General features: G+C 45.6%; 1 protein-coding gene across 2 annotated transcripts in view; it reads right to left on the bottom strand.

Annotated features, from left to right (window-relative positions):
* Positions 1 to 3,648: 3,648 nt before the first annotated feature.
* Positions 3,649 to 27,916, bottom strand: part of Slc7a14 (solute carrier family 7 member 14) — a 105,850-nt gene continuing 81,582 nt past the window's right edge. For both annotated transcript variants that reach the window (XM_029474776.2, XM_021158661.3), the window contains exons 6-8: positions 27,617 to 27,825; positions 24,236 to 25,113; positions 3,649 to 9,921 (exon numbers count right to left, since the gene is read on the bottom strand). In XM_029474776.2, the coding sequence (XP_029330636.1) occupies positions 9,599 to 9,921; positions 24,236 to 25,113; positions 27,617 to 27,825 (1,410 nt within the window). In that variant the 3' untranslated portion in view covers positions 3,649 to 9,598. The remainder of the gene's footprint in view (positions 9,922 to 24,235; positions 25,114 to 27,616; positions 27,826 to 27,916) is intronic.

Here is a 27,916-nt window from a genome sequence, read left to right as displayed (position 1 = left end):
CCACTGCCTGGAAGCCCTCCGTGCTTTCTTTGCCCCACCTCACTCCATGAGGAGTATCTCTGTTGGGAAGGAAATGTAATCATCGTCTTTTAGCCACCAGGACTGAGTTTGGACTCTGTTCCAAATGGCATTCCTGCTCAGTGTTTGATGTTAATAAGAGCCACAAATCATTCCTATTTCCCTTCTCTGCAAGAAAGCCAGCCACAGCCCGCATCTCATCCAGATAACAGACGAGCAGAGGGCGCATTCCTTTCTGAAAATATTCCAAATGACTGTGAAGGGTGCACAGCAGCTTTGCCGTCTCTGTAATAGAAGCTGGGAGACCGGGATTTCTGGGTCACAGAACGGGGCCTTCTGGGTATTTTCTGAGACCTGGACAGTTCAGCATTTTGCTGCAGTGGGGGGTGTTTGTTGAGGGGTGGTATGAGAACAGAAGACAATACCCTGGTCAGGAAAGCCAGACCTATGGATAGAAGAGTTAGGAGATTCCGAACCAGATGGACGGCTCGCCAGCCAGTGATCTGTTGACAGCAGGAAAGAAAACACAGGAAAGTTGTCGTCTTAATGTTTGGGATGTGGAATTTCTAATGGAACATGACATGTGTGTGTGTGTGTGTGTGTGTGTGTGTGTATGGTGTATGTAGGTGTATATAAATATATGTGTGTGTGTGTGTGTGTACAAAGGTTGACATTGTGTGTCTCCCTCAGTTATTCTCCACGTGGTTGTCGTGGTCATCGTCGTCGTCCTCCTCCTCCTCCTCGTTTTGAGGGAGGACCTCTCACTGAACTTGGAGCTCGATGACTTGGCTACTTAGCCAGAGAAAGAGCTTCAGACCCCTGACTGCCTTTGCCTCCACAGAGCTAAGAATTGTCAGTGCTCTGCGCATGCCTGGCTTTTGCGTGGGTTCCGGAGATCCGAACTCAGGACCCCATGCTTGTATTACCATCATTTTGCCCATCTCTCAGCCCCTTTAAAACATTTGATTTAAAAAATAGTTTTAAAGTTATAGTTGAAGGAACTGTTGCCTCTGAAGCAGCTCTGAGACTGCTTTGTGTCTGCCACCAGCACTCCCTCCTGAACTCTGAATCTGAAAGTCTGCATCCCCTAAACCTCACCCTGTTGTCCTCCAGAGCGCTTGGCCATCGGAGTGGAATCCTACAGCACTGCTGTTTTATGACTGCCTCATTTCATGGAACATAACATTTCAGAATTCACCCTGTGTCCTGTGTCAGATTTCCTGCCCCCTTGAACGTAGAATATTGTTGCTATTTTCCATTTTTGTTGATCCACCGTGGAGCACCTGGGGTTGACTCATGGTTTAGCTGTTGTGAATGAGAAGGTGTGCGCAGGGGTGTTCACATACCTATAAGACTCTGCTTTTAATTCTTTTGCATACATATAGTACATATCATATAAATTGCTGGATCATGTGGTGACTCTTGGGTGGAACACTTTGGAGATAATGTCTTATCATTTTCCATAGCAACTACAGCAGCTTCCATGTCTTTCAATGTATCTGCACTCTAACACGTGTTCAATAGCCTTCTACCTGTGAGATCCGGGCAACAGGGTTGTATTTTAGAATATTAATCTAGTCAATTTCAATAGTGGTACGTTTTGGTCCTAGGCTGTCGCTTGACTTCTTTCTGGTGTGATTTGCAGTTTTTTCAATAGGAAAAAAATGGGTAATCATTCTACCAGTTACGGGCCTAAGAATCCCCGAGGCAAAGGACCCTTTGCACTAGGGAGGTTTAGTCAGACTAAAGGATGATTGCAAACCTACCTGCTGTTCTCACTGAACGATGGAAAGGAGAAGAGAAACAGAGGGAGGAGAGGGAAGGGAAAATACCTTTCAAACCCTCCCCACAGTAGCTGCTACAGTAGGAGCAGGCATGTCTCCTAGTAGTGGGCGGATTACTGGTATACTTAGTCGGAAAGGAGGAAAGTAATGATGTACGGTTAAACGTGTGCATAATAAACTCCTCGCCAAAAACAATAGCCAGTGCCATTTTAAAACACCATTTGTCAATTTGCATGGTGTAACCACTACCGCCACGGTTAATTTCAAGCCAGTGGTGAAAACTGGCCCTGCTAGAGTTGCGGAGAGGGGGAGCACCATTGTCTAGTAGTCCCTTTACATAAATGAAAGGGCTATAAATAATATCAAGGACACAGATTAGTAAAATGTAACACAACAAAAAAACCTAAAAAATAAAAAAACAATAGAACAATTAGCTGTTAGTGTTTATTACTTTTTATCTAGCATCCTAACATTAGTAGCCTATTTGTAAGTTTCAATAATGGCTGTATGAAAAGCTCTTTACCATCTTTAAGAGACTCTGTGGCACACACTGCCTCAAAGCTTCCTCGAACAGAGCTCAGAAGTGGCAGTGTGTTATTGGAGGAGAGGACAGCTGCATCCCTGAGCCTGAAGTGGTGCATCTGGACCCTCGGGTTTCAGGACCACAGGCAGTGGCTTCCAAAGTGGACCAGAAAAGACTTTGATTCTGAATGGAGAGGCACCAGTTTTCAGGAAAGTCACAACTGAGTTGTGTCAGGCTGTGGACTTGGACAATGAGCACCACCCTCAAGGCCAAATGACCAGATGGGCCAATCCTCTTTGGAGGTCAGCAGTCCAGAGAGTAGCCTAGGTAGCCAGTGTGCAGCTACGTCATTCACGAACTAGAATATGGTAGTTTTCATCTCTGTCTTCTTCCTTATGAGATCATGTAAGTTCTTGTGTGCACACGTGTGATGATGCACGTGTAGAGGTTAGAGGACAACCTAGGGTATCTGTCTGAGACAGGTCTTTGCTTATTTTTCACTGCATGTAACAGGATAGCTGGCCCTTGGGTTTCTGGGGCTTCTAGGGACCCTCCTGTTTCTGCTTCTTTGGACTTGCAATGTAGCTCAACACTACCCAAAGTCTGATGTTTCTGCTTCGATATCACCAGTGCTGGGACTACAGGTAGTGTCACCAGGCCTGGATAGTTATCAGGTATAACTCTGGAATTGAAACAGACAAGATGAAGCCACCATTTATGCCATGGTGACTGAGTTGGGATGGTGGGCAGGCAGTGTTTTCCTACTTGTTTTCAGATGGATAGGAAAAAATGAGTTGAATGTTCCATATTAATCTTACTGAGGGGCAGAGATGCTGTGGTATTGGGGTTAGGGTGGTGCTCACATGTAGAACATAGCCAGAGAAAGTTTCTCCCGGAGAGTCCTCCAGAGCGGATACTCTGTACCGTCCTCCAAGGAGAAGAAAGGTTTTGTGGTTTTGATGTTTTGCAGCTTTACATTTGCTAGTTGATAAGCTGGGATTTTAAGAGTATTTTGATGCTGAAAAATGAATGTTCCATAATAACGAGAGTAGTTTTAAATGGGAGCCCTTCTCTGTCTTTTCTACGGAGGATAATTGAAACACAGACGGCAAGCATCACTCCCACATCTCCATTTGGGAATGGAGGGAAGTAGCAGGCTTCAGGCACTGTGAGGTGAACTAGCAGGGAAATCTCTCGTTTCTCCCCTCTCTCCTCTGGTACATTCTCGAGTAAAGGTTTCACATGACTATGAATATTTAACAGCAAGACAGTTTTGTTTCTGACTTTCTTTTTAATAACCAAAAATTTAAATGTAAAGGCACACAATAAAGCTTTATGCATTTATTAAAATATACACATTTTGGTAAATTTATAACTTTCCCTTAGTATTTTGATAAATCAAAATATTATCAACACCACAGTCATTTGAAAATAAAACACACTTTATAGTACATGTGCATATTATCTCTTTCGTCAAGGAACGTTACAATACCCCATTGTATGGTGCACCAATGGGAGTTAGGAACCACAAAACGAACACACAGTAACAATACAGCAATTTCATACAGGAAAAAGGAAGCAGCAGAGAACACGCCAGAAATCACCATCTGCAAATGCGAGTTATACTCGTTAAAGACCAAACGAAACGGAACCAAGTTAGTGAAATTTACAGATCGTATTTATAACTTTGGGATAGGAATTGAATGGTTGTGTTACTTTTCCACAGTGAGAAAATCTAGCATGTCGGGTCTGGATGGTGTGACTTCGTGGAATGAGTACGTGAGCCGCCCTCTTACAAGCCTGAAGCGCCTTCTCTCAGCCCAGAGAGTTGAGGTATTTAGGTGCGTTTACAACATTAACAGAGTCTCCGCTTTGGAAAGTGGGTGCTCATGCTTTCCAATGTGATGTCTCAACTTTCTGACTGTGAACATGACCAGCCATCAGCCACCACACTCAGTGGATGTCCTTGGACCAGGACGCCATCATCCCAACACCAGAATGAACACAGCCCTTCAGAGTCTGTGCTTCTCACAGAATTCATACCACCCAGTTTCCATTAGCTAATACCACCAGTGTTAATGTCAGGAAAGTGGAAACAGAAACAAGAGCACAGAGGGGGCTCTTAACAGAAACCCAGGCTGCCCGTGCTTCCTGGTTCTAACAGAGCGCCATTCTCTTCCCTACGTGATCTAATGTGCACTAAAGGTTCTTAAGGAGTAAGAGGTTAGCGTCACCTGTGGTCAGGAGCCTTCAACCCTGGTGTCTGTGGAAGTCTCCTTTGGGCTGTGTAATTCCATGCATGAGAGAGTACTGATGAGCGGTTTTAACACTATTGTAGCTGATATGGCAAAATACATATGTATTTCTGGTAGACTTTAAATTAAACACGTTGGGGCTTTTAATCCCTAAACAGGAAACGAGAATATCCCATGTTTATTCAAAAAAGTTTTTACTTAAAAATATATGTGTGTATGTGACTGTGTGTATGTTCACGCGAGTTCAGTACCCGAGGAGGACAGAAGAGGGCACTGTAGCCCCTGGAGCTGGAGTGACAGGTGGGCGGAGGAGGCCACTGGTGAGCCCTGGGGATCAAACTCAGGTCCTGCGGAAGAACAGCGAGTGCTTTTCACTGCTGAGCTCGCTCTCCTGCTCCATGTTCTATATTTCTCAGAGAAGTAATTTTGGCAAAAGGCATGTGCCTGAGTGTTTCAGAATGACTCGTGAGCTGCTGAAACGCAGTGAGCGAAGAGAGCGGGGCGGCCATGAGGAAAGCGGTTCAGAAAGGAAGTGGCTTTTAAGGATTAAAAAAAAAAAAAAAAGGCAAATGAGACGGTCCCTGTTCTAATGTCTTAGAGAAAGTAAAGCAGGACACAAGGCTGGCAGAGGCGTTTTACTGTCTGTCTGTCTGTCAGCATTCACACATATACTCCGAGACAGCTCTGGGAGGAGACAGCCTCTGGTCCTGCTGGTGTGGAGACTGTTGGTTAGGGCGCTGTTTCTAGCCTGAAATAATGTTAACTGAAACTGGGAACTTTTACAAGGTCAGGCCACTGCTGATTCACGGCTGGCCTTAGGGTCTCCAAAGGGCCTCTTTGTGGATAAACGAATGATCAGCATTAAAACCGGGGAGCAGGACTGACAGAGGGAGGCTTCCTAAAGATGTGTTGGAAACCCCTGCCTTAACAAGTCTCTTTGAACCAGGCACAAGAGTGCAGAGAAACCCCACCACCTTGCCCCGGCACCTTTTCCTAGCTCTCTTCCATAGGAAATAGAAGCCAGCTCTGGCCCACTCCCTATGTCAAGACAGGAGTCTAAGAATGGACCACTGCCCCCAGGACTTCCTGAGCTGATCCCGTTCTGGCTTCACCTTATCCTGTCTTTTGACTTTATATATCACAGAGCATTAGACATAAGGTAGGAAACCTCTGTCTGGATCTCAGAGATTCTCTCAGCCCCTGGTGAAAACCCAGTGGCAGACGAGACAGTGATTTTCCCTAGTCTCTCTCAGGTGGATACTGGGACAGATGGAAATTCTCTTCATGATTCTGTATATTTAGAAGAGGGAGTCTCTGGTAATGTGCTTTCTAATACGAGTGATTTAAAGGGTGTTAAGTTTCTGAAGCCCTTTCAGCAGTGTAGACACTTCTCTTGGTCTTATTTTCTAAAAGTGACTGAATTTTAGCAATGACGAGCTCAGAGGTGAGCATGTGTGCCTGTGTTCCGGAACACTCACATCAGAGAATAATGAGGTGGAGTCAGTACTCTCCTTTCATATCCATGCAGGGTCCAAGGATCAAAGTGAAGCGAGGTGAGGCATGCCTTTGACCCCATGTCTGTCTGGCCAGCCACAGATCTCCTTCTTAGGAGCGAAGCCTTTCACATATTATGGCATCACAATACACTAGAGCACACAGTGGGTGCAGTATGAATAACTACCGAATAGCTGATTCCTCTCTATTTCATTCATTTACTCAGTTTTCCCATGCAACCTATCACAAGATTATTTCTTTTTTTTCCTTCCAAGACAGAATTTCTCTGTGTATCCCTGTATGTCTCAGAACTCCCTCTGTGGATCAGGCTAGCCTCAAACTCAGAGATCTGCCTGCCTCTGCCTTTGAGTGCTGGGGTTAAAGGTGTGTGCCACCACCACCTAGCTGCTATTTCTTAATAGCCACTACCCAGCAGGCACAATGTAGCTAGTGCAACTTAGGCTTGAAGCTTCCCTGTGGAATTAAAGAGGTCTGTGCCCTCATGGGGGAAGGGCTTATTTTAATCATGTAGCAGTACTGGTCGTCATTACTGACAAGACTATTATTTTCTAAGATGCCAGTAAGGAACATCCCTCCATGGCCTCTGCATCAGCTCCTGCTTCCTGACCTGCTTGAGTTCTAGTCCTGACTTCCTTGGCATTGAACAGCAATGTGGAAGTGTAAGCTGAATAAACCCTTTCCTCCCCAACTTGCTTCTTAGTCGTGATGTTTGTGCAGGAATAGAAACCCTGACTAAGACACCCTTCATCGGAAAATGTAGCCAAGCCCTTGAGAGTTCTGCGCTTGTGCACTATACATACTTCTGGCTTAGTGTTAGCCTCTCTTCTGTTTCAGTTGTGTCCACCCATTTTGTTTTGGAGCACATGCATTTTAATAGCTGCCTCCAATCTTTCTGAAATGATGCAGAGTATTGGTAAATAAATAGAATTCAAAGATATTAAATTATTGGCTTCACACACACTGAAACCCACCAGAAGAGATTTCCTAAGATAAATATTTATAAAGGGACCCTTCTTTTAATGAAGCCTCACAAATACAGTATTCAGATATGTTAGCTGATATTGTCATTTCTGTGGTTGATGGTATTTGACAGTTGCCTTGTGAAACCTGGGACTCTTCCATAAGAGCTGAGAAACACAATGAACCTTGCTATGGACCTGAGAAAACTTTCCAAACAATGTTTAAAAAACCAAGATAGCTAAGAAGATGACCCCAGCAATGTTAGAAAAACGAAGAGAGCAAAGACATCCAAAGCTACCAACGGAGACAAATGGCTTATGAAATGAGAGTAATTCCTTGGCTCTGCACAGAATCAACACCAATGGCATTAACTAACACAACCCATGCTCACTCTTCTTAGGCTACAGAAGATGCACACAGCTGCCACCAGACCACTGCTACTTTTATACCTCAACACCATCAGTAAAAGGAAACTTTCTACTCACATGAAAATCTGTCACTTTGTATCCATATTTCTTCTAAACACACCTAAGGGAGAGAAGGTTACCCATGACTGCAGCTTAATAGATGCAATTTAACCAGGCAGATTTCTTGCTCCTAAACCAGTTAAAACTTAGTTTTTAACATCATGACATCAATTTGACAGTGAATTTTCCAGGGTGATTTGTCGCAGGCCAGACACTGGATCATGATGGTTAAGTTTAGGAAAGAGGATACACAGTTTTGTTAGACTTTACATAAAAATGATACCATGAATATACTGGGTTCTATGTAATTAATATGAAGTGATCTAAAAACTGTAATTATTTGAATGCAATGGCATAAACCAGCTAGGGGCATGGTATGCAATTTATTATGCATTGTCTTAAAAAATAATTTCAACTGATATTTTTCTGGTATGCCTCTTGCATTGGTCATGGGGCTCCAAAACTGCACCTCCCTGTACTGTAAGCTCCAAGGGAGGAAGTTACAGGTCTCCTCATGCCTGCCACTTAGCCACTGGTGTATTTCAGTGAGTTAGCTCAGCAGGAAGCGCACCTTTTCTCTGTAACTCTAGTACATGCCAAGAGGACACGAGCTTCAGACTTTAAGAAAGGAGAATGTTTGTTGATTCTCAGGAGAATTTTTGGCAGATGATAAAGAAGGGATTTGCTCTTTGCCCTCCTTCCAGAAAATTCTCTCAAAAATCTTAGCGTGAGGAAAATTCTCATGTACTCCCGCTGTTGAAGCCATAGGGTCCATGGCTGCCGGGGGGGTAGAACTCACAGACTTTTCCTGTCACAAATTCATCTGTCCTGCTTGGGAAAATTCTTTTAAGCATCCCGCCGGTGGCCTACACGTAAATGTCACCAGGTAGCATTTCTCTGGGGCTCTGTGAAAGTACTTTGGGAAGGAACAGGAAAAAATACTCTAAAAGCGAGCTCTTCTGAAGCATGAGGTCCGTGTGGGAGTGTGATCTCGCTGAGCTCAGTGACCTAAGTCCCTGGCCTTCTGCACCACCGTTTTTCAACAGCAGCAGCCAGCCAAGTGGCTGCCTAGCTTGAAAAATTAAAAAAAAAAAAAAAAAACCTCTGCAGAGTTTATAATTTTAGAAATATGAAGTAGGATTTGTAATGTGATCTCAGTGGCCGAGTTACTTTTATCAGATTGTTAAACAAATAGCCTACTTATTCCAGGCATATCAGAGGCATGGCGTCACAGCCCACCTCTGCCCTTTCACCATCGTGGCAGGAGCTTAAGATCTGGTATAAGGGAATGCATGACAGACAGTTCATGTCTGCCAATGCTTTTCTGACCTCTGCAAGAGATTGCTATCTAAGCTTTTACCTTTTTTCCCTCAAGTTCTGATGGTGGGTCTAACTATACTACTGTGTCTGCATGGGTGCTTTGTGGGGGAATGTGTTCTCCGAGTCCTTTCTGGATCCTAAAATTATAGTCTGGAAACTGTAAGAACTTTGGTGAGTGAGGAACCGTGGGTCTCCTCCACGGTTAGTTTAGTGGGAAGGTGAGGTGAGATGTAAGGACACAGTGTTGCTGACAGAGAAAGTCCTGAAACAGCCTGACCTACTGACCTGGGGGAGGAGCTCACAGCGCTGCTCTGGGTGGGCTGACAGCTGCCTCACACTGCACTGTCACCACCTTTGTGGCTCCTTCCCCCGGGGCTGTGTTCTCATCTGGGATGGAGGAAGCTTCCTCCGTCTCTGTAAGAAGCACTAAGATCCATCCTACAAAGCAAACATTTGCTGCCATCGGCTGGGCATCTCACTAACAGAATTTCATGTAGTCTTTTGAGTTTGATTTTTGTTTGTTTGTTTGTTTGTTTGTTTGTTTGTTTAACAAGAGGGCTAGTTAAGGGCCCTGGGTAAAACCCTTCGACAGAATTCCCCTGAAGAGCAAAAGTAGCAAATGACAGGTTATGCCTGGGGATGGACCTTGGGGGAAGGCTGGGTTTGTGAAATGAGAGTTGGAAGAAGTTTCCACCTTCTAGCACATAGGCTGATTTACTAAGAAACCACCCTCTCTAGGCTCCTGCGCGGTTAGTCTTACTCCGGAGAGCAATCTAACTCGTCATTTGCAATCAGGGCCTCCGAGTTCTGTTTGTGTTTGCTTTTGCTTTTCGCTTTGCTACTCGTCCGGCTGTTTGCCTTCGCATCTGACATCTGTTGGTAATAGAAGCCTTTGTCCTCGGCGGGCCCACCCCAGTCCTCCTGGCTCTCGCCCTCGGTAGCGTAGGAGAACCCCTCCTCCACAGAAAAGGGATCATCCACATCGTAGCGCTGGTACGTGCTCTGGTGCAGGGCCTGCTCTCGGGCGCTGATTTCCAAGGTGCTGTTCCAGATGCCATACCCAAAATAAATGAGCATACCTGTTGGGAGGGGGAAAGCACAATGAATAAACAGCTATCTGGGGTCCGGGGGCCACTGGGGAGATCACACGTGACTAGGGCTGGGGTGATGTACATTCTTAGATCTAGCAAGTTTTGGAAAGACTTGAATTAATGCCCTTTCCAGCCCCAGAGAACACATAAAAAGCCCCTTCTGGTGGTCTTAGCTAAAATAAATGCCCTAGAGAGGTAGGATCAGGCAGACCCCTGGGGCCCATTGGCCAACCACACTAGCTAAGCTGGTGAATCTCAAATCTAATCTCAAATCTAAGGTGCGCGACTCCTGAGGAAAGGCACCTGAGGTGGTCCTCTGGCTGCCACATACACGGGTACAAACCCGGGTACAAACCCAGGCCTCCCACCAGCAGGCACAGACTCCATGTCCATGCTCAGCCACAAAAAACGGACAGATCTCCCAGAGTGGTGGGGCACATCCGTAATCCTAGCACTTGGGAGGCTGAGGGTGGAGGACCTGAGTTCGAGGCCAGAGTGGTAAGATCCTGTCTCAGACAAGGAAAACAAGTCAACAACAAAGCCAGAGTTACGTCGAGGAGAAGATGTGTACAGCAGTCCACATTTACAGTTTCTGCTAAGCATTCCAAGGCAGTGTGCTCGTACTCTTGGCGGGGGTCGGGGATGGAAGTGGTGGTTAGGTTTTAGCTGAAGGTGAGAGATGGCTGCCCCTTTAGACGGGACCTTTTCAGTCACCTTAGCCCTCATCTTGCTTCCATCATTATCCCTTCACCCCCACCCCCATCATGACTCTCACAGAGCTATAGACCAGGAATCTGCACCTTTTGCCCTGCTTTGTACTTACAGATCAGTGATACAGCCCTATGGGGGTTAGAACAGCAATGGCCCCCATAGGCTAATACATTTGAATGCTCATTCACCAGGGAATGGCACTATCTGGAAATATTAGGAGGTGTGGCCTTATTGGTGGAAATGCATCACTGGGGGTAGGTTTTGAGGTTTTGAAAGCTCAAGTCAGGCCCAGTGACACACTCTTCATGCTGCCTTTGCATCTGGATGTGTGAATGTTCACTGATTCACAGGCTGTAGCTGATGGATTGGCTGGTCAGAGATTCGGAAAGGGCATGATGGGAAAATTGGTGAGAAAGACAATGTGGGAAAGAAGGGTATGGTTAGAGCTCTGCAGACGGATGAAGGGCATAAAGACCCTTCTGTCCCTTGTAAATGCTCATCAGAACGTGTCTTCAGCTGAGGAGGAGTTCAATAATCAAGTAGATAGGATGACTAGCTCTGTGGATGGTCAGCCTCTTTCTCCAGCCACCCCTGTCACTGCTCAATGGGTCCATGAACAAAGTGGCCATGGTGGCAGAGATGGGGGTTATGCATGGGTTCAACAACACGGACTTCCACTCATCAGTGCTGACCTGACCATGGCTGGGGCTGAATGCCAGATCTGCCAACAGCAGAGACCAACACTGAGTGCCAGATATGGCACCAATCCCCTGGGTGACCAGCCTGCAACCTGGTGGTGGCAGGCTAACTACTTTGGACCACTTTTTCCGTGGAAAAGACAACACTGTTCTTATTAGAGTAGATACTTATTCCGATTATGGATTTGCCTTTCCTGCATGTAATGTTTCTGCCCAAATCACCATAAAGTCAGAACCTTCTCAGAACACTTTATTATCCCAGGCCTCCATGTAAGGCCCTGGCACCTGTCTGCCTCTTAGCGATAGACACATAGTATTCTGATTTATCTTGGTGTTTCACACTCACCAATGGAATCGCCTGTTTCTGACCCCTAAGCTGCTTCTTTTTTCAATGTGGACTTCCAGACTGCCTAGTGGTACAAGCCACTGTTACGGCGCGTACGACATCTGTCCTGAAATTATCTGTGCTGGGTGCTTCTAGTGTACACTCTTGGCCAAAAGCTGGTCCGTAATGTCTGTTAAATGAATGAACCAGAATTCCTGATGAACACAGCCTGGTGCACTGTCTCTGTGTTGACGTCACTCTAGCCAGAGGAAATGCATCCTTCTGTCAAAGCGCACCACTCACAGGGCTAATGTTTCTTCTCCATGTTTTTGAAAAGCATGTTAGCCTCCTTTTTCAATTTGAAAATCCCTTGAAACTCAGAGTTTGTAAAGGCAAGGTTTAGGGAACCTATTATAAGAATGTGGGATCTGGGTTTAAATCCAGTCTGTCATTCCAACAGACACATCCTTGGACCTATGGTTTACCCTGTCAGCCTTCTATTCTGGAAACTGTGAGAAGCAGGGCTTGCTTGGTAGGCAAGAGTACCTGCTACACAAGCATGAAGACCCAAGTTTGCATCTCAGCGCTCTCTCTCTCTCTCTCTCTCTCTCTCTCTCTCTCTCTCTCTCTCACACACACACACACACACACACACACACACACACACACAGACATAGCTGGAGTGGGCATGCATGTGTCTGTAATGATGAACATAGTGACGGGCACAGGAACAGGAGGATTGCTGGAGTTTCCTGCTTACGATTCAGAGACCCTGTCTCATGTGAATAAGGTTAGGGTGATGGAGCAGGACACTCAATGTTCTTTAAGAGGCTTGAGCACTTGAACACATGTGTTCATATATCACACACACATTGTACATACTTAACACATGCACAGAATATGCACAAAAGAAACTCAAACAAAACCCACCCTTGTCCCTTAGAGTCACAGTGACTAGTGGATAACCTGGGGTAAATTGAGGCTATGGTGTGGACACTGAGGTCCAGCATCCCTTGTCGGCAGCATCAGCATCTTTATCTCTGCTGACCCTGGCCATGTGCTCAGCTGTTTGCGCAGAAGGCAAACCTAGCCAGCTTGCCCTGCTCTGGCCCTTGAGAACTCATGCTCCATCTTGATTCTGAAGCTTGTCTCTTTAAGTTTGGATTTCTCCCCTCTTGTCTCAAATGACTTTCCTTCCAGCCCCCCACCAGTCAGTGGAATCAACTTTGCAGGAGCCAAAGAAAGCAGAGATTTATGGTCCTAATTGGTAATAAAGCCTGGAGTTAATCGTTTGCAGATGTAGATATTTGGGCTCAAATAGCAGCCTGGTCTTTTTGGGTGGGGGTTGGGTGGGGGAGTCTTTATTGTCTGGGGGGTGGGTGGAGGTAGCTATGCCAGACTGTTATTACTGTGTGGAACCAGACCCCCATTCAAACTTCCTCTAAAAGGGCCAGTGTGTGCATGCTTAGAGAAAGCCTGTTTGGAGCATGCCTGGGAACTGAGGATTGCACGTGACCATGTGGGACCAGCAGCACCTCTCTCTGGCTTAGTTTTTCATCATTGCTCATTTCTCTTGAGCATCTAGGCAGGTGCCCAGCGTTGCCCCTTACTCCTGCTACATTAATCCTCCCCTTACCCCCCTCTCTCTTTCTCTCCCTCTCTCCTTTCTCTGATGCAGCTTATAGGCAGTTCTTTCTCCCACTGAACTGACCACTTTTCTGTTTCCCTTGCTTCCGTGTCCCTGCCCCTACACAGGGCAATGTGACTCAGTTACTGGGTGACATTGGTTCTGGCACACTTTCCTCTCTCCCAGAGCAGATATGTGAGTATCAGGGAGACTCCTGTTATGGGTCCTGATGTAGTGGCTCTAACATCACAGATAACTGAGCCAGAGATGACTCTACAGGTGAACAACATATCCAATGACTTCATTTTACAGGAAAAGCAGAGGCTGGGGGACATTAGCAGAACCAGAACCAGCCTTCTCTTGGGTAAGGTCTTTTGCACACCCAATTCTTCACACTTCCCTCCCTAAGCTGACTGATGATACACTTATTGCAGTAAATATTTAGTGAGTTAGGTCTATGTATTCTTTGGGAGTGCCAGGCCCAGATGGAGCATGTATATGCATACCTGCCACAGATATGCTAATGGGTCTTATCTTGTTTGCTGTGACATTCCTCCATAGTTTCAAATGCTAATACAGGCATTGTGATGGGCAGTGCATTCAGGCAGCCTGGGTAGACAGAACCATCTTTTAGCATCTTAAATTCTGACTGCTTTTTTTTTTTTTTTTTTTTTTTTGCTGGCCCCTGAGTCAATTCAGGATGAGTGGTGTGAAGTCAAGAGAGAAGGTGGGAGAAGAGAAAAAGTGGAGAGGACAGAGCACCAGAGGGAACAAGTGCAGAGGGCAAGGGAGGGAGAGAGAAGCGAGCAGGAACTGCCATCTGTCACATAAACAAGGGCTTTGTGTGGAGGAGTAAACAGCGGGCTGAAGGCCTGCTGTGTGGAAGCAGGGCTTTGTGCTTCAGCTTCTCTCCTCAGCTGGCTTAGGGAGAGATGCATAAGGTAGTTCTGCAACCTCAGGAATTCTGGGAATCCCAAGCCACCTAAACCATCGGTCACATGGCACTGGCACTGTGTGCCCAGGTCCTCTGGTCACAGTCAAAGTGCATGTCTCTCCAGGCACTCAAAACGCTATACAGGTGCTGAGGTGTGTGTGTGTGTGTGTGTGTGCGTGTGCGTGTGCGTGTGCGTGTGTGTGTGTGTGTGTGTGTGTGTGAGAGAGAGAGAGAGAGAGAGAGAGAGACAGAGACAGAGACAGAGACAGAGAGACAGAGAGAGAGACAGAGACAGAGAAAGAGGGACTCTGCATCTCATGGGCAGAGAACTGGGATGCAGAAAAAACAAGGCACTAGGAACTGGACAGATGGTGCACAAACAGGAAGACCCAATTTGGATTCTTTGAATCCATGTAAGAAGCCAGTGCAATGGCACATGCCAGAGCTAGAGAGGTGGAGACAGGTGAATCCCTGGGGTTTGCTGCCAGCCTGGTTACCCAAACTGGTGAACTCTAGGTTCACCAGTCTAACAAGATAGTCTGTATCAAATGAATAAATAAATAAATAAATAAATAAATAAATAAATAAATAAATAATGAAAGTTAAGGTAAAGAATAATCAAGGAAGACACTGCAGTCAACCTTTGATCTTCACATACACGCCTCACATGTATACACACAGAGACAGTGAAGAAGTATTAAAAAAGTATAGCAAAGTAAAAACAAAATTCGAGGCTTTTGGGCCCAGGCTTGGGAGTGTAGCCTTTGTGGCTTAGTGCTCCAGGTACTGGTCATAAAACAGATAGCGACATTCCTCCACCTACCCGCTTCCTGGGTTCAATTCAAAGAATGGCACCCTGACCATTACTGGAACCTGCAATGCAAATGTGCTATCTTTAGGGGCTCTTAGAAACTGTCTTGAGAGATAACCTGACACTTGTGACTTTATACTTCCTTGTGACTCTTAACTGGTATTTTTGGTATTTTCCAACAACGCCCTCCCCACCTCCATGAATTGTGGTTTCTTCCTTTAAATACCCCCTTACTCAGCTACTCAGGGCGCCATAGTCCAATACCCCTGCGTGGTGTATGACCATGGGCCCGAGAACGCTCTCGAATAAAAATCCTCTTGCAGTTGCAGCAAGACCGTTTCTTGTGTGATTTGGGGTGTCGCCTCTCCTGAGTCAGAACGTGGGCGAGTCCTCACGTTGTGGGTCTTTCAACAGAAACACAGACATACAGACATACACATACAAAGGCACATACACAGACATACACACACACACAGACACAGTCATACACAAACACAGACACACACAAACACACACACACACACACACACTCACACAGACACACAGACACACACAGAGCAACCCTTCCACATATCTCCTTGCCTGGGCTCTGCAGGTTTTGACTTCTCCTATTGCTTCCATTTTTCAGGAGAGATTCTAGAGAACACAGATGAAGTCGATACCCATGGGAGGCAGTTTTGTGTTCTTGAACATCATTTTTTTTTTTTTTGTAGTACTGGGGTGTTGAACTTAGAATTTTGAACATGCTAGGAATGAGCTCTACCACTGAGCCACATGCCCAGAGATGTTGAGCCTTCTGTTCTGAAGCTCATAAGAATATACAGAAGTGAAAAGAGTAACACGATATTCATTCAGCTCCTGCACCCACCTCCTCCCTCCCTCCCTCTCAGATCACACTGGAACAAATTCCTCCCTGCTCCAGGTGGTTTGAAAATATTTCAATATTCATTGTAGGATAATACTATTTTAACGTATTAACTAATATACAACAGTGTTAAACACTCTTCATTATGCTACGTGCATTCCACAAATGTTCCCCACCGTGTGAGATCATTCTCTTACTCTAATGGTGACACCCTTGTTTTAAGTAGTTTGGAAACATTTTTAATTAGGACTGTCACCAGGCTTGTATCATATTCTTTTGTAAAAATTTGTAGATGGCAAAACTTTTTCCATTGAGGGTGGGTTTGGTTATTAGCATAAGCCAGAGGTAGAACCAAGCTTAAAACCAAAATGGCTGTACAAAATGGAGATGTTTGCTGACTATACATCAGATGGGATTAGTATTGGATACATAAAGAATTACAGAAATATACACTCAAACCACCAAATAAATCAGTCAATAAATGTACCAATGAACTGATAGACAGTTTTCAAGAGAAGAAACACAAGTAGCTAAAAACTACTTGAGAAAGTGTCCAATATCCTTATCCAGCTTGGAAACACAAATTAAAACTGCTTTGAGGTTTTCATTTCATCCCAGTCAGAGTGACCATCAGTAAGAAAATAGATGACAGGGGTTGGGGGAGGGCTGGAGAGATGGCTAAGAGGACCTGGGTTCAAGTCCCAGCATGTACATAGCAGCTCAGAGCGGTCTTTAACTCGAGTTCCAGAGGATCTGGCAGCTCACATACACATACATGCAAGCAAAATTCGAATGCACAGAAAGTAAGAACAAATAAAGAAAATAGATGACAATAACTACAGGCAGGGGAAGGGGAGTCCTTCCTAACTGCTAGTGGAAATGTAAATGTGGAAGTCAGTGTGGAGGTTCCTCAAAAACTGAGAACAAAATTACCCTATGACCCAGCTACACCAGTCTAAGTACACAGCTGAAGGATTCCACGTAAATACGCCATAGAGATACATAAGAACCCATGGTTGTAGCTGTACTGAACACAATAGCCAGGGCATGGTCCATCAAGAGAAGTCCACCCAGAAATGAACAGATAAAGAAAATGTGGTACACATACTTTTTTTTATGAGGCAGTAAAAATAATATGAATTCATGACATTTGTAAGAAACTGGATACAACTGGAAATTATTGTAATAAATGAATAAGCCAGCCCAGAAAAACAAAGGTTATGTGTTTTCTGTCGTATGCAGAACCCAGAGTTAAAGTTTTATAAGTATGTATATGGAATAAGGTTGCTAGTTAGTGAACGTGATATTTTATTGTACTTGAATATTTGATTCTGCTGCTTCTTATGCACTTTAAATTACTGATTTCCTATTGCATGTGTTATATTTATCATCAACTACCTAATGGCAGGTGCGATAGATGCTCAGAAGGGAGAAGGTGCTTGTGTTTAACAGGGTCCTGGAGACTCTGCTGCCAAGCTGGAGAGGTCTCAGATAATGGGTGTTGGTGGGGAGTCTGGTGTGGCTAGGACAGACAGGGGTCAGTAGTAAGCACTGGAGCCTATTGGCAGTTCAACAATAGGTGCAAGGTGAACACTGGCCCCTAGCAAGGTAATGACCATGTATCCTTTGACAGGACCAGTGGAGAAAAATATTAAAAGGGAACCTTTGGCTTCTTTTCCAGATGAAATTCCATAGTGGAGAACGTACCTGGGGGAGGTTCAGGCTAGACAAGATGAGGGAATGAAGGGACTGCAAATGAAGGGACTGCAAATGAAGGGACTTTCTTTCCACAATAGATACTTTGTGATCTTGAAGCTCTTCACAAATATGTATTGTATCAGATACCAGCCTAGAGAAGTTAACTACACAACAAATGCGCCATCCGAACAGCCCTGAAGCTCACTGCTCTTGCTAGAAGATGAGGGCTGATCCTGTCCCACCTAGGAGTCTCCAGGGAAGAGACTATTGAATTTGCCTTCAAGATGCCAGGGTGCCCGAGCACCAGCTGACTAAACACTTCCCAGTTTAGGTGGCTCCACCCTGGGCAAACTAAGCAAATGACTCCAAAGCTTCAAGGGAAAGGAGGCCTGGGTGGGGTACAGGGGAGGCACCCTATGTCCTGCGGAGGCAAAACATGCAAGAAAACTCACTCCTGAAAAGAGTTGGGGTGTGTGGGGGGAATAAACAGTAAGATCAGACTGCCAACTCTGCAGGCACATACTCGGGTCCAACTTTGGGCCTCTGATCTCTAGAGTCCCAAGGAAGCTCCTGGTCCTCTGCCTGTAGCTCTGTGCTTGGACTGAAAGGAGGTGGGTCACCTGACCCCAGGCTGGGTGGAGCAACCTCTTCCTGGGGTGCGCTTTCCAGCAGGAAGCCCTGCCCGCAGCAGATAGCTGAGACACTCTGCTATGCCCAAAGGGCCTTTTATTTTCACTGTTCTGGGATCAGCTTTCCAAAACAGACATTTGCCAGGGCGGGAGCGGAGACCTGCGGGCAATGAGGTGTGCGCCCCACCCACTCAATCCCCACCAACTCCTACCCTTCCTGATTATTTTTTTTTTACATACCACCATGAACCCTGTAGATTGTACTAACAGTGAGGTTTGTTTAATGTGGTGTGACCAGGAAGAGCAGGCTGGATGGGAGGGGCTCTATCCGGCCCTGCACTTGGTCTAATGTTAAGTCAGTGTCTCATCTGTAAGGTGTAGTTGGGACCCTGTCTTCATCTGAGCCCTGTGATGGCTGATGATTGAAGGAAAATCCAATGTTATCTCACAGAGCACAGACACTCAAGAAAAATGTATCCGTTGCCCACTGAAGACCTGAAAAAGAATATTCACTGCAGTCTGATTTATCAGGCTCACATGGCAACAACTTACAAAGGGACCAGAATGGAGCCACTATCTCACTAACACTGTTGGAGAGCACAAGCCAAAGGCTGGGAGTTCGATGTGCACCACACACACTGGCTCCAGGGCCTCCACCTCTTCCACAGTTCCCTTTCCTTACATTCTTTTGCCTGAGTCTGGTGGCAGAGCCCCTTGAATCCCTTGTTCCTTCTTGTCTATGCTTGCCTGTGTCCAGAGCACTGCCCTCCCTCTGTAGGCAGAGGGCCATATAGACCAGCTTCATCTCCATAGTCTCTCCTAAGCATCCGCCATCCCTGTTGCCTTCCTGTGAGGCCTTCCTGTGACTTGCTCTTCACTCTCTTGAGCATGACTGACACTGAAAAGCTGATTGTTTCCACCTCTTCCACCAGGAAGCATGTCAGTCCGATTGATTGATGGACATACATCAAGAATTGGGCTATCCCAGCACTCTTCCTTCCAACTTTCTTCCTCACAATGGTGGGTTCCTATTTCCAATAGTATTTTAAATGGCAGCTCACACAAAGACCAGCAAGGGCGATGTTTACATTTTGGGGACTGAGGCCAAGGTTCATTTTGGGTGAATGCATGCCTACCAAGCACAAAACCCCAGGATTGATCACTAGTACTGCATGACCCAACCACGGTGGTGCACCATGCTTGTAATCCTAGAACTAAAGAGGTCGGGAGAGGAGGGTCCGGAGTTCAAGGTTATTCTGGTGCCACATAAAGAATTTGAGGCCCGTCTTGGATCTTAAAGACACTGCATCAACGAATGAATGAAAAAACAGTAGGAAGAAAAGAATATTTATATCCTGGCATAAAACACATTGTCCAAATTTCTAGTCCTGTTTTCCAAATGTAAAGACAAAACTTCATCTTCCTCAGAGGAACTGGATAAATTAGAAATGAAAACATGGCTGCTCTCATGGTAAAGGTACCAGTGAGTTAGGCTACCTGAGAATGAATTCTTTAGACTTGCCCTGGGGAGGGGGGTTAGGCCTGAAAGAGACCTTGGAGCATCCCACTTTGCCATGTTCCCATGCGAGTACATCACAGCTCCTGAGATGGTGTCTGAGCCCTGGAGATGCTCTACCAGCCCACATCCACTAAGAGGAGAGTCACTGAACACAGCGTTGGGCTCACTTTGTTGGGATTAATGAACACTTATTGTCTGTATCATTTCTCTTGTCTAATTGCAAGGACGTGCCGGGAAGTCTTGAAGGGGCTCCGTGAGTTATGCTCTTTTGAAGGTCAAAGCTCAGAAAACACTGTTACAGAAATCCTGTGATTAAGATTCACTTAGAGAAGGCAGGATAACAGAGCATGTCTCAGAACATCACCCCATTATGACTCAGCTTTTAACCATGGAAATTTTGTCAAGAAGCAGTTGATTTCATAAGAAGCTTCATTTAAAAATAATCTCTACCATTCTTCCTAGGAAAGTTACAGTGTGCATAAAGCTGAAGGAACAGCCGGTGTCTGGGAACCTCATGAATTCAGAGGAGGGATATTTATTGTAATTGTGTAAGATCATTAAGTATTTTTATAACCCAATTTGGGGGCTATGGGGTGGCTATACGTATATAGGAAAAATTTTGTTTTTGCAAAACAGATTTTGTAATTAAATTACCTTCCCTGCTTGATAATGTCTTCTCTCCATAGCAACAGCTCTCAAATTTGAGTGTGACTTTGAATCACCTAGAAGGCTTGTTAAGTCTTAAATTGCATCCTAGCTCGCCCACCATGATATTAGCACCGCTGGCTTGAGATGACATTTTGGGAAGTATTGATTTAGAAGACTATAGATTTTTGAAAACCTGGCTGCACATTAAAAATTTCTTGGCCAAGCTCTAAAATAAATAATACTCCATGCTTGACCGCGCTCAGGGAGTTTTCCTCTGCCTGATAACAAGCAGGGCCCCTGGAGTTGGGGATGGTTCACATTGTGTTCTGCTGTGTGATAGCCAGCCTGCCCAAGTCAGTGGACAATGAGTCACTTCAGAGCTTTTTAAAGAAAAACAGGAGATAAGTGTTTCTTATTACTTTCTCCATCATTTTCTCACGGATGAATAAACCAAAGCTCCATGAACTTATGAGAATTTTCTAAATTTATAAGTCAAGGCTGGAACAGGACTTGGGTTTGAACCTGGTACTGTTCACTGCCATAGGGACCCCTTTGATACCACGGGAACCACAGATGTGATACAGAACCTGTTAGAAATTTGTGAGTCTCTGTGCAAAAAGAAAGCATGGGATTCTTGCTCAGAAATTACTCAGAACTTGAAACAGAAATAGCAGCAGACGGTTAACTGAGGCCCAGGACCCTGAACATAAGTGATATGCCCAAAAATTCAGGGCCAATGTCAGGTTTTAGTCCCACCAAACATTCAGAGCAAATAAGAAAGTTTGTGCAGAGGTACATGATGGGGGGTGATATGAACCTCAGAACAAATGAGGTATCTGGACCCAAGAATCCCCTCTTCCACTCACTTTGGTTATCTGACGTTTTGGAGTGTTAGTTTATTCCTCTGTACACTCGATCGGGACAGAGGTGGTGACAGGCCATATGTTTAACATAGTGGCCGTGGGGGGGGGGGCGGGGCGGGGCACTCTAATATAAGAAGCTCACAGTGTGTTTGTGGTGCCAGGGGTCAAATCCAGATTTTTGTTCTTACCAGGCAAGCACTCTACCACCAATCCCTGTCCTGGCCCTGATAAAGGGCTCTGACCCCCTCCTCCACCAGAGTGCTAACCTTAGCTCTGTAGACTTGGGCTGTGTGCCCTTAAACAGAAGCTACTGTTTCTTTATCCGCACAATGGAGATTGCCATGAGATTTTAAACAGTGAGGCCAGTCCCTCACAATAACTTGTAAACAGTGTTGTATTTTTAATTATTCCTATGAGACAAAGGGTTTGTGTATACCAATCAACGATCTTTTCTTTACTGTTTCACTTTTTAAATTAAAGAAAAAAATTATCTATAGCAGTGTTCTCAACCTTCCTAACACTGAGACCCTTTAATACAGTTCCTCATGTGGTGGAGACCCCCAACCATAAAATTATTTCATTGTGACTTCATAACTGAAATTTTGCCATGGTATGGATTGTGATGTAAATATCTGATCTGCAGGATATTTGACATATGACCCCCAAAGAGTCATGACTCACAGACTGAGAACCAGTGACCTCTAGCGTCTTCCCAAGCAGGAGCACTTGTGAAATCACACGGTTCCCATGTAGGAAGGGATTTTGTTTTTCTTCTTTTTTTTAATGTGAAAGAGTAGAATTATTAAATGTTCTAGAAAGCTGTAAGCTCTAACACTAGCTGCAGTATGGCTCATGGGATGGGCAGCTGGCTGTGGGCACCCCTGTTCTGCATGCGGAGGCTCCTCCAGCTTTGTCTGTTCAATGAACCTGTGAACATGCATTGATACCTGTTTTCATTCACTTGACATAACTAAAATCTTCCTATCCACTTCAGTCACTTCTGTCTAGAGCAGCCCTCCCATTGGCTAGCTACAGTACAGACGTGTGTGTGAAGAGAGATGAGAACGTGTTCATAAAGCATACAAACGGAGAAAATATCAATGAGCCAGTGGGGCGTCCTCTAGAGAATTCCCCCTAAACCTTAACACAGAATTAAACTAGAGACGGAAAGGTTGGGACAAAATGCTCTGGGAAGACACAGTGTGGCCTGGAGAACTGAACTCTCTTGGAGAAACTTGCTGTTTTTTTCAGTTGTTTTTCCTCCTTCCATCTCATTAAATCTTTCCTTCAAGCCCCACCCACATCTTTCATTCAGGTCCCACCCACACCTTCCCTTCAGGCCCCACCCACATCTTTCCTTCAAGCCCCACCCACATCTTTCATTCAGGTCCCACCCACACCTTCCCTTCAAGCACCACCCACATCCTATTTTTTTCCAAGTGCTTTCTGGCAATTCTCACTTTTCTCTCCTCTGAGAAGTACTTCACTATCTTTTTTTTTTGGGGGGGGGTTCCGAGACAGGGTTTCTCTGTGTAGCCCTTGGCTGTCCTGGAACTCACTCTGTAGACCAGGCTGGCCTCGAACTCAGAAATCCGCCTGCCTCTGCCTCCCGAGTGCTGGGATTAAAGGTGTGCGCTACCACTGCCCGGCCTTCACTATCCTTTAAGAAGTATTTCTTGGCCCTGGCGTTCCCCTGTACTGGGGCATATAAATTTTGCATGTCCAGAATGGGTGGGTAGGGAAGTGGGGGGGAGGGTATGGGGGACTTTTGGGATAGCATTGGAAATGTAATTGAGGAAAATACGTAATAAAAAATATTAAAAATAATTAAAAAAAATTAACTCCCCCCCCAAAAGAAGAAGTATTTCTTGAGCACATTCCACAGGTGCTTTGTTCTAGGCTCACACTGGCCTCAAGTAGTGGGCAGGCTGCTGATCAATGTGAATGCCTGTCACTTTAACCTGACCAATTAATCCATGGCGATTTCTCTTGCTTTATTAGGCCTGGAATGCTTAGTGTATAATTCTCCTGTTCTGCAAAGCTCCTTGGCTAAGTATTTGGGGACCCTCAGGACTACCAAGGACAAGAGCGGTGAAAAGTGAACTTTAAAATTTGCTTAGATGTCCCTTTCAAGTTATCCCTGATTTACCCCCAGCCACCTCATCAGTGGTCAGACTGAACCAACACGGGACAAAAGTGTAGTACAAATGAACCACAAAGTCAAAATTAGATTTCTTGGGGAAGCATGGGCTCTTGAAGTCAGTGAAGTGAGTTTTGAGAATAGCATGCATTTGCATCAGAAGATGGCAGAGGCTCTACAGAGTCAGGTCACTCATTAACAGCAGACGAAGGTCGGCAAGCATGGAGCATGACAGACACCTTTCATTGGCATTTGACAGGGTGACATAAGGACCTTGGTGGCTATTTACAAAAGCCAGTGTGAACTGACAGATGTAAAATGGTGGCATGGTAAGAGCTGTGTCAGAAAAATAATGCCCCAATCCACACTTGGCTCATACTTTACTTAAAAAGTTAGACTGTGATTGACCTTTCAGTTTAATTGGGTCAAATTAAGATCAGTGAACTCTTTTATAATTTACCAGAAGTCTTAGTTCTAATATAGAAATCTAAGCAACCATCCCCCACATCCTATTATGATCTCCCTTTAGTAACTTTATGTCTTTAAAAAATGGTTATTCATTTTTGAGAACACCTTTTCTGACACTAGTTATTCTCACACAAGAAGAGCTTTCAGTAATTGGATATTTAGTGAAGTAATGGATTGATAGGCATCGTTCTTCCAAGAGCATATCAGGCAGAACAGGGGTAACTGGCTTATTGACCAATGAGGAAAGCATGGGTCCATAGAACCAGCCCGATGGAGGTGTCTTATCCAGTTAGGGCATAATGTTGGGATAAGCCTGTTCAAGACCTTAAAAGGGGAATGCCCAAGGCTCCAGAAGACATTGCTTACCCACAAAGCACCAGACCGCAAACCGGATCCATGTGATGGTGGAGAGCTTTAGCATGAGATAGATATTCACCAACATGGCAAAGGCAGGCACAAAGGGGAGGCAGGGGGCCATGTACGGCAGCTTCTTGGGGTTCTCTGGCTGCTGCAGGATTACAAACACCAGCACACTGATCAGCAGCAGCATCAGAACGACCAGAAGGATGGCCCACCAGCTCTGGCCTGAGATGTACTCGGAGCCAAAGATGATGAAGGAGCAGAAGATGAACATGAGGATGAACAGCAGGAGCACGCAGATGGTCACCGTGTGCCCGGTCGCTGCCGTGGGCCGGTCCATTTTGCCTGGAAGGCCCAGCCGGATTCTCATGGTGTAGTAACGGGGTCCGATCAGCTTCTTCAACTTGATGAGATAGATGTTTTCTGATTCATCGGCTTCTATGCCTGTGGTCATGTCCACAGTGCCGTAATTGGGGTGGTTGACATTGTAGGCGGACTTATCTGATTTCCCTATGAGCATCTCATTGTCTCCCAAGGACGGCAGGTTTTTAGCCCCACAGGTGTTGGTGGCTGGGCTGGAAAATTCCTCCCCTTCACTCACAGGAGAACAAGTTTCCTTCTCACAGTCAGCCAGGATGCCTTCCTTCTTCTTGGTGTGCTCCTCAGACAGGAACTTGACAAAACCATCGATGTCGCTCTCAGGTTGATACCGAAGAAGCAAGACACAGACAGAGACCAGGGTGTAGGCGAGGAGCGTGCCGATGGACATCATCTCTATGAGGTCCCTCAGGCTCACCAGCAGAGAGAGGAGAGCGGCCAGGAAGCCTGACACTATGCAAGCTACCACTGGTGTCTCTGTGTAGGAGCTCACATGAGCCAGGAACCTGGAGGGAAGGTGCAGGCACAGGGTTAAGGGTCTTAGTACCCATCGTGACCAATTCTAACATACCAGTGTGCTAGAACTGCAACGACAACAGGAAGCTGTGGTTAGCTCCTCCTGGCCCGCCCTTCTGACTAATTTCTGTTTTACCTCTGTCTGCTACACCATTCCCAAAGTCTGGATCATGGGATATCATTAAAGAATTCACTTTATAAGATTAGGCACATCCATTCCCACTGAGGCCAGAGAAGGCAGTCCTTTGCTACATATGTGCCAGGGGCCTCGGACCAGCCTGTGTATGCTCTTTGGTTGGGATGTAAATAAATAAAATAATTAATTAATAAAAGAGAATTCAGTTTAATTTCTTGGTTTGAAGCCATTTTTTTTTTTTTTTTAAAGCGAGAGATCCTATTCACTATGTGACAGGAAGAGCTGATCGAATCTAGGAGGTGTGTCAGAAATCTACATGGAAGCCCACAGAAGCTGGGAAGATCTTCAGTCTGAAGCATTCTCGATGCTTGTTGGGAGTGAGTATTCTCACAAGCCCTACGACATCACAATCTTTGGAGGTGGTGTTCAGCCAACTGTACTTTTTTAAGACACCCGAGTTTTCAAACCTGAGACATGGCTTTGCAAACAGAGGTGCAGGGATGGAGTTGGTAAAATAGCATGCCAGTTTAGAAGCTCAGAGACACAGGTTCAAGTCCAGCGGAAGATGAGAAGGCCAGTTAGAGTGACTGAAATATGGGTCCTCCTGCAGCAGGCCCAGAGAGTCCTGAGAAAGCTCTCCTGCCCTCCTCTCTCTCTTCCCAGCCCCGCTCCTTCCACCCCCTTTTCTTTTCTTTTCTTTCCTTTTCTTTTCTTTCTTTTCTTTTCTTTTCTTTTCTTTTCTTTTCTTTTCTTTTCTTTTCTTTTCTTTTCTTTTTTTCATGATTTTAGAGCTTTATTGTAGAACGGCAGAGAGAGAAAGAGAGAGAGAGAGAGAGAGAGAGAGAGAGAGAGAGAGAGGAGAGAAGAAGAAGCCAGCCATGCCCACATGGAGAGAGAGGAGAATGGAGGGGAAGAAGGAGAGCGAGAGGTAAGAAACAAGCAGAGCTGAAGAGCCCCCCTCATTTCTCTTATGAATCTCACAGCACCGTGTGCTAGGCCCACAGCATCTTTTTTCTTAGGCTTTTTGTTTGTTTTTTAATGGCAGGAAAAATCTTATGGCTGTGTGACCTTGTCTCACCATCACCACTATCATGATCTACCCCTTTCTTGATCTACCCAGCACCCTAAACACAACTGCTCTAAGCTGGTGTAGGAGGTGAGTGGAGGAAAAGGATCAGGAGGTGACAGCTAGTGGTAGCAATCCAGCCTGGAGCCTGCTCCCTTGACACTGCTAGGAGCTACTTGGCCTCCCATAGTAAACACCGGGAATCAAGAGTAGGAGCATGTCCTGTCTTCTCAGTGGAAAACGGACCAGTTCATGACTACCAAAAGGGCTGGAACTTCAAAAGTGTTACTGCTGTCAAAAGTCTGAGGATCAGAGCTGGAGGGATAGCTCAGTGGTTGAGAGCAAGGGCTATTCTAGAGGACCTGGGTTCAATTCACAGCACCCAAACGGCAGCTCGCAGCTGTCTTTATCTCCAGTTCCAGGGGATCTAACATCTTCTTCTGGCCTTCAGAAGCACCAGATACATGTGTGGTGTATAGAGACATGCTGTCCAAACATGATTAAAAGTCTGAGTTTCAGAGCCAGACAGTTCTTGTTTAGGATCCTGGCCCAGTACTCTTCAGCTGTGAGATTTGGGTTTTTCTGCCTCTTTTTTTTTTTTTTTAAAGATTTATTTATTTATTATATGTAAGTACACTGTAGCTGTCTTCAGACACTCCAGAAGAGGGCGCCAGATCTCGTTACAGATGGTTGTGAGCCACCATGTGGTTGCTGGGATTTGAACTCTGGACCTTCGGAAGAGCAGTCGGGTGCTCTTACCCACTGAGCCATCTCACCAGCCCCTTTTCTGGCTCTTTAATTTCTGGTAGACTCATCTGCAAAGCAGAGTGGCTGCGGGAAACAGAGCACCCAGCACCCAGCACCCAGCACCCAGCAACACCAGTGCTCATATCTGCTCCTCAGGTGACAGTTATCACTTCAGCTACCATCTTCTCACCAGAGGATCTCATCTCATCTACGATGGTTGAGTGTTTTTCAGGAAAGCTTTGCAGAGAGAAGCCAGGTCTCCATATGAGAAGGGCTCTTCCTTCTGAAAGTGTCCTTATCTTCCATGTAGCATTTTGGACCTATTGCCCACCCCACGGAAATGCCCCCACAAGAGGTGGGAGAAGGGCCCAGATCAGTTGGTTCTGGACTGAGGGACCTAGAGTCAAGTGAGAAGCTATTTTGGTCTGAGCTTTTTAAATCCAGACTTTGGCAAGATTCTGAGTCTTTAGGAAAGGCAATCACCAAGATGGCTATCAGTGGGCGACCGTTCCCCTAGATAGGAACAGCAGAGTAGATCCCTTACCTGAAAAGCAGCCCATCGCCAGCCATGGCGTAAATGACCCTGGGCATGGGGAAGAGGGAGCCCAGCAAGCTGACGGTCAGTCCTGCCACCGAGCCAATGGCCACTACAAACTTTGCAGCATAGAAGCCATGGGCCACAAACATCTCCATGAGCGGGGACTCTGTGTCAATGGCGTAATATGGTACCATCAGGGTTAAGATCATGCTCACCTGTGAAAACAGAAGAGACAGGCTGGAAGCAGACAAGACTAGTCACATGGACGGGGACCCTGGCCTGGAAACAGGCTTGCATGGTAGTCTG

This window comes from Mus caroli, unplaced genomic scaffold (assembly GCF_978045245.1).
Source record: "Mus caroli unplaced genomic scaffold, Mus_caroli_1 scaffold_3, whole genome shotgun sequence".
In the NCBI taxonomy this organism is placed as follows: domain Eukaryota; kingdom Metazoa; phylum Chordata; class Mammalia; order Rodentia; family Muridae; genus Mus; species Mus caroli.
The sequence above is the reverse complement of the archived record's forward strand: the minus strand, read 5'-3'. Positions and strand labels throughout refer to the sequence as shown.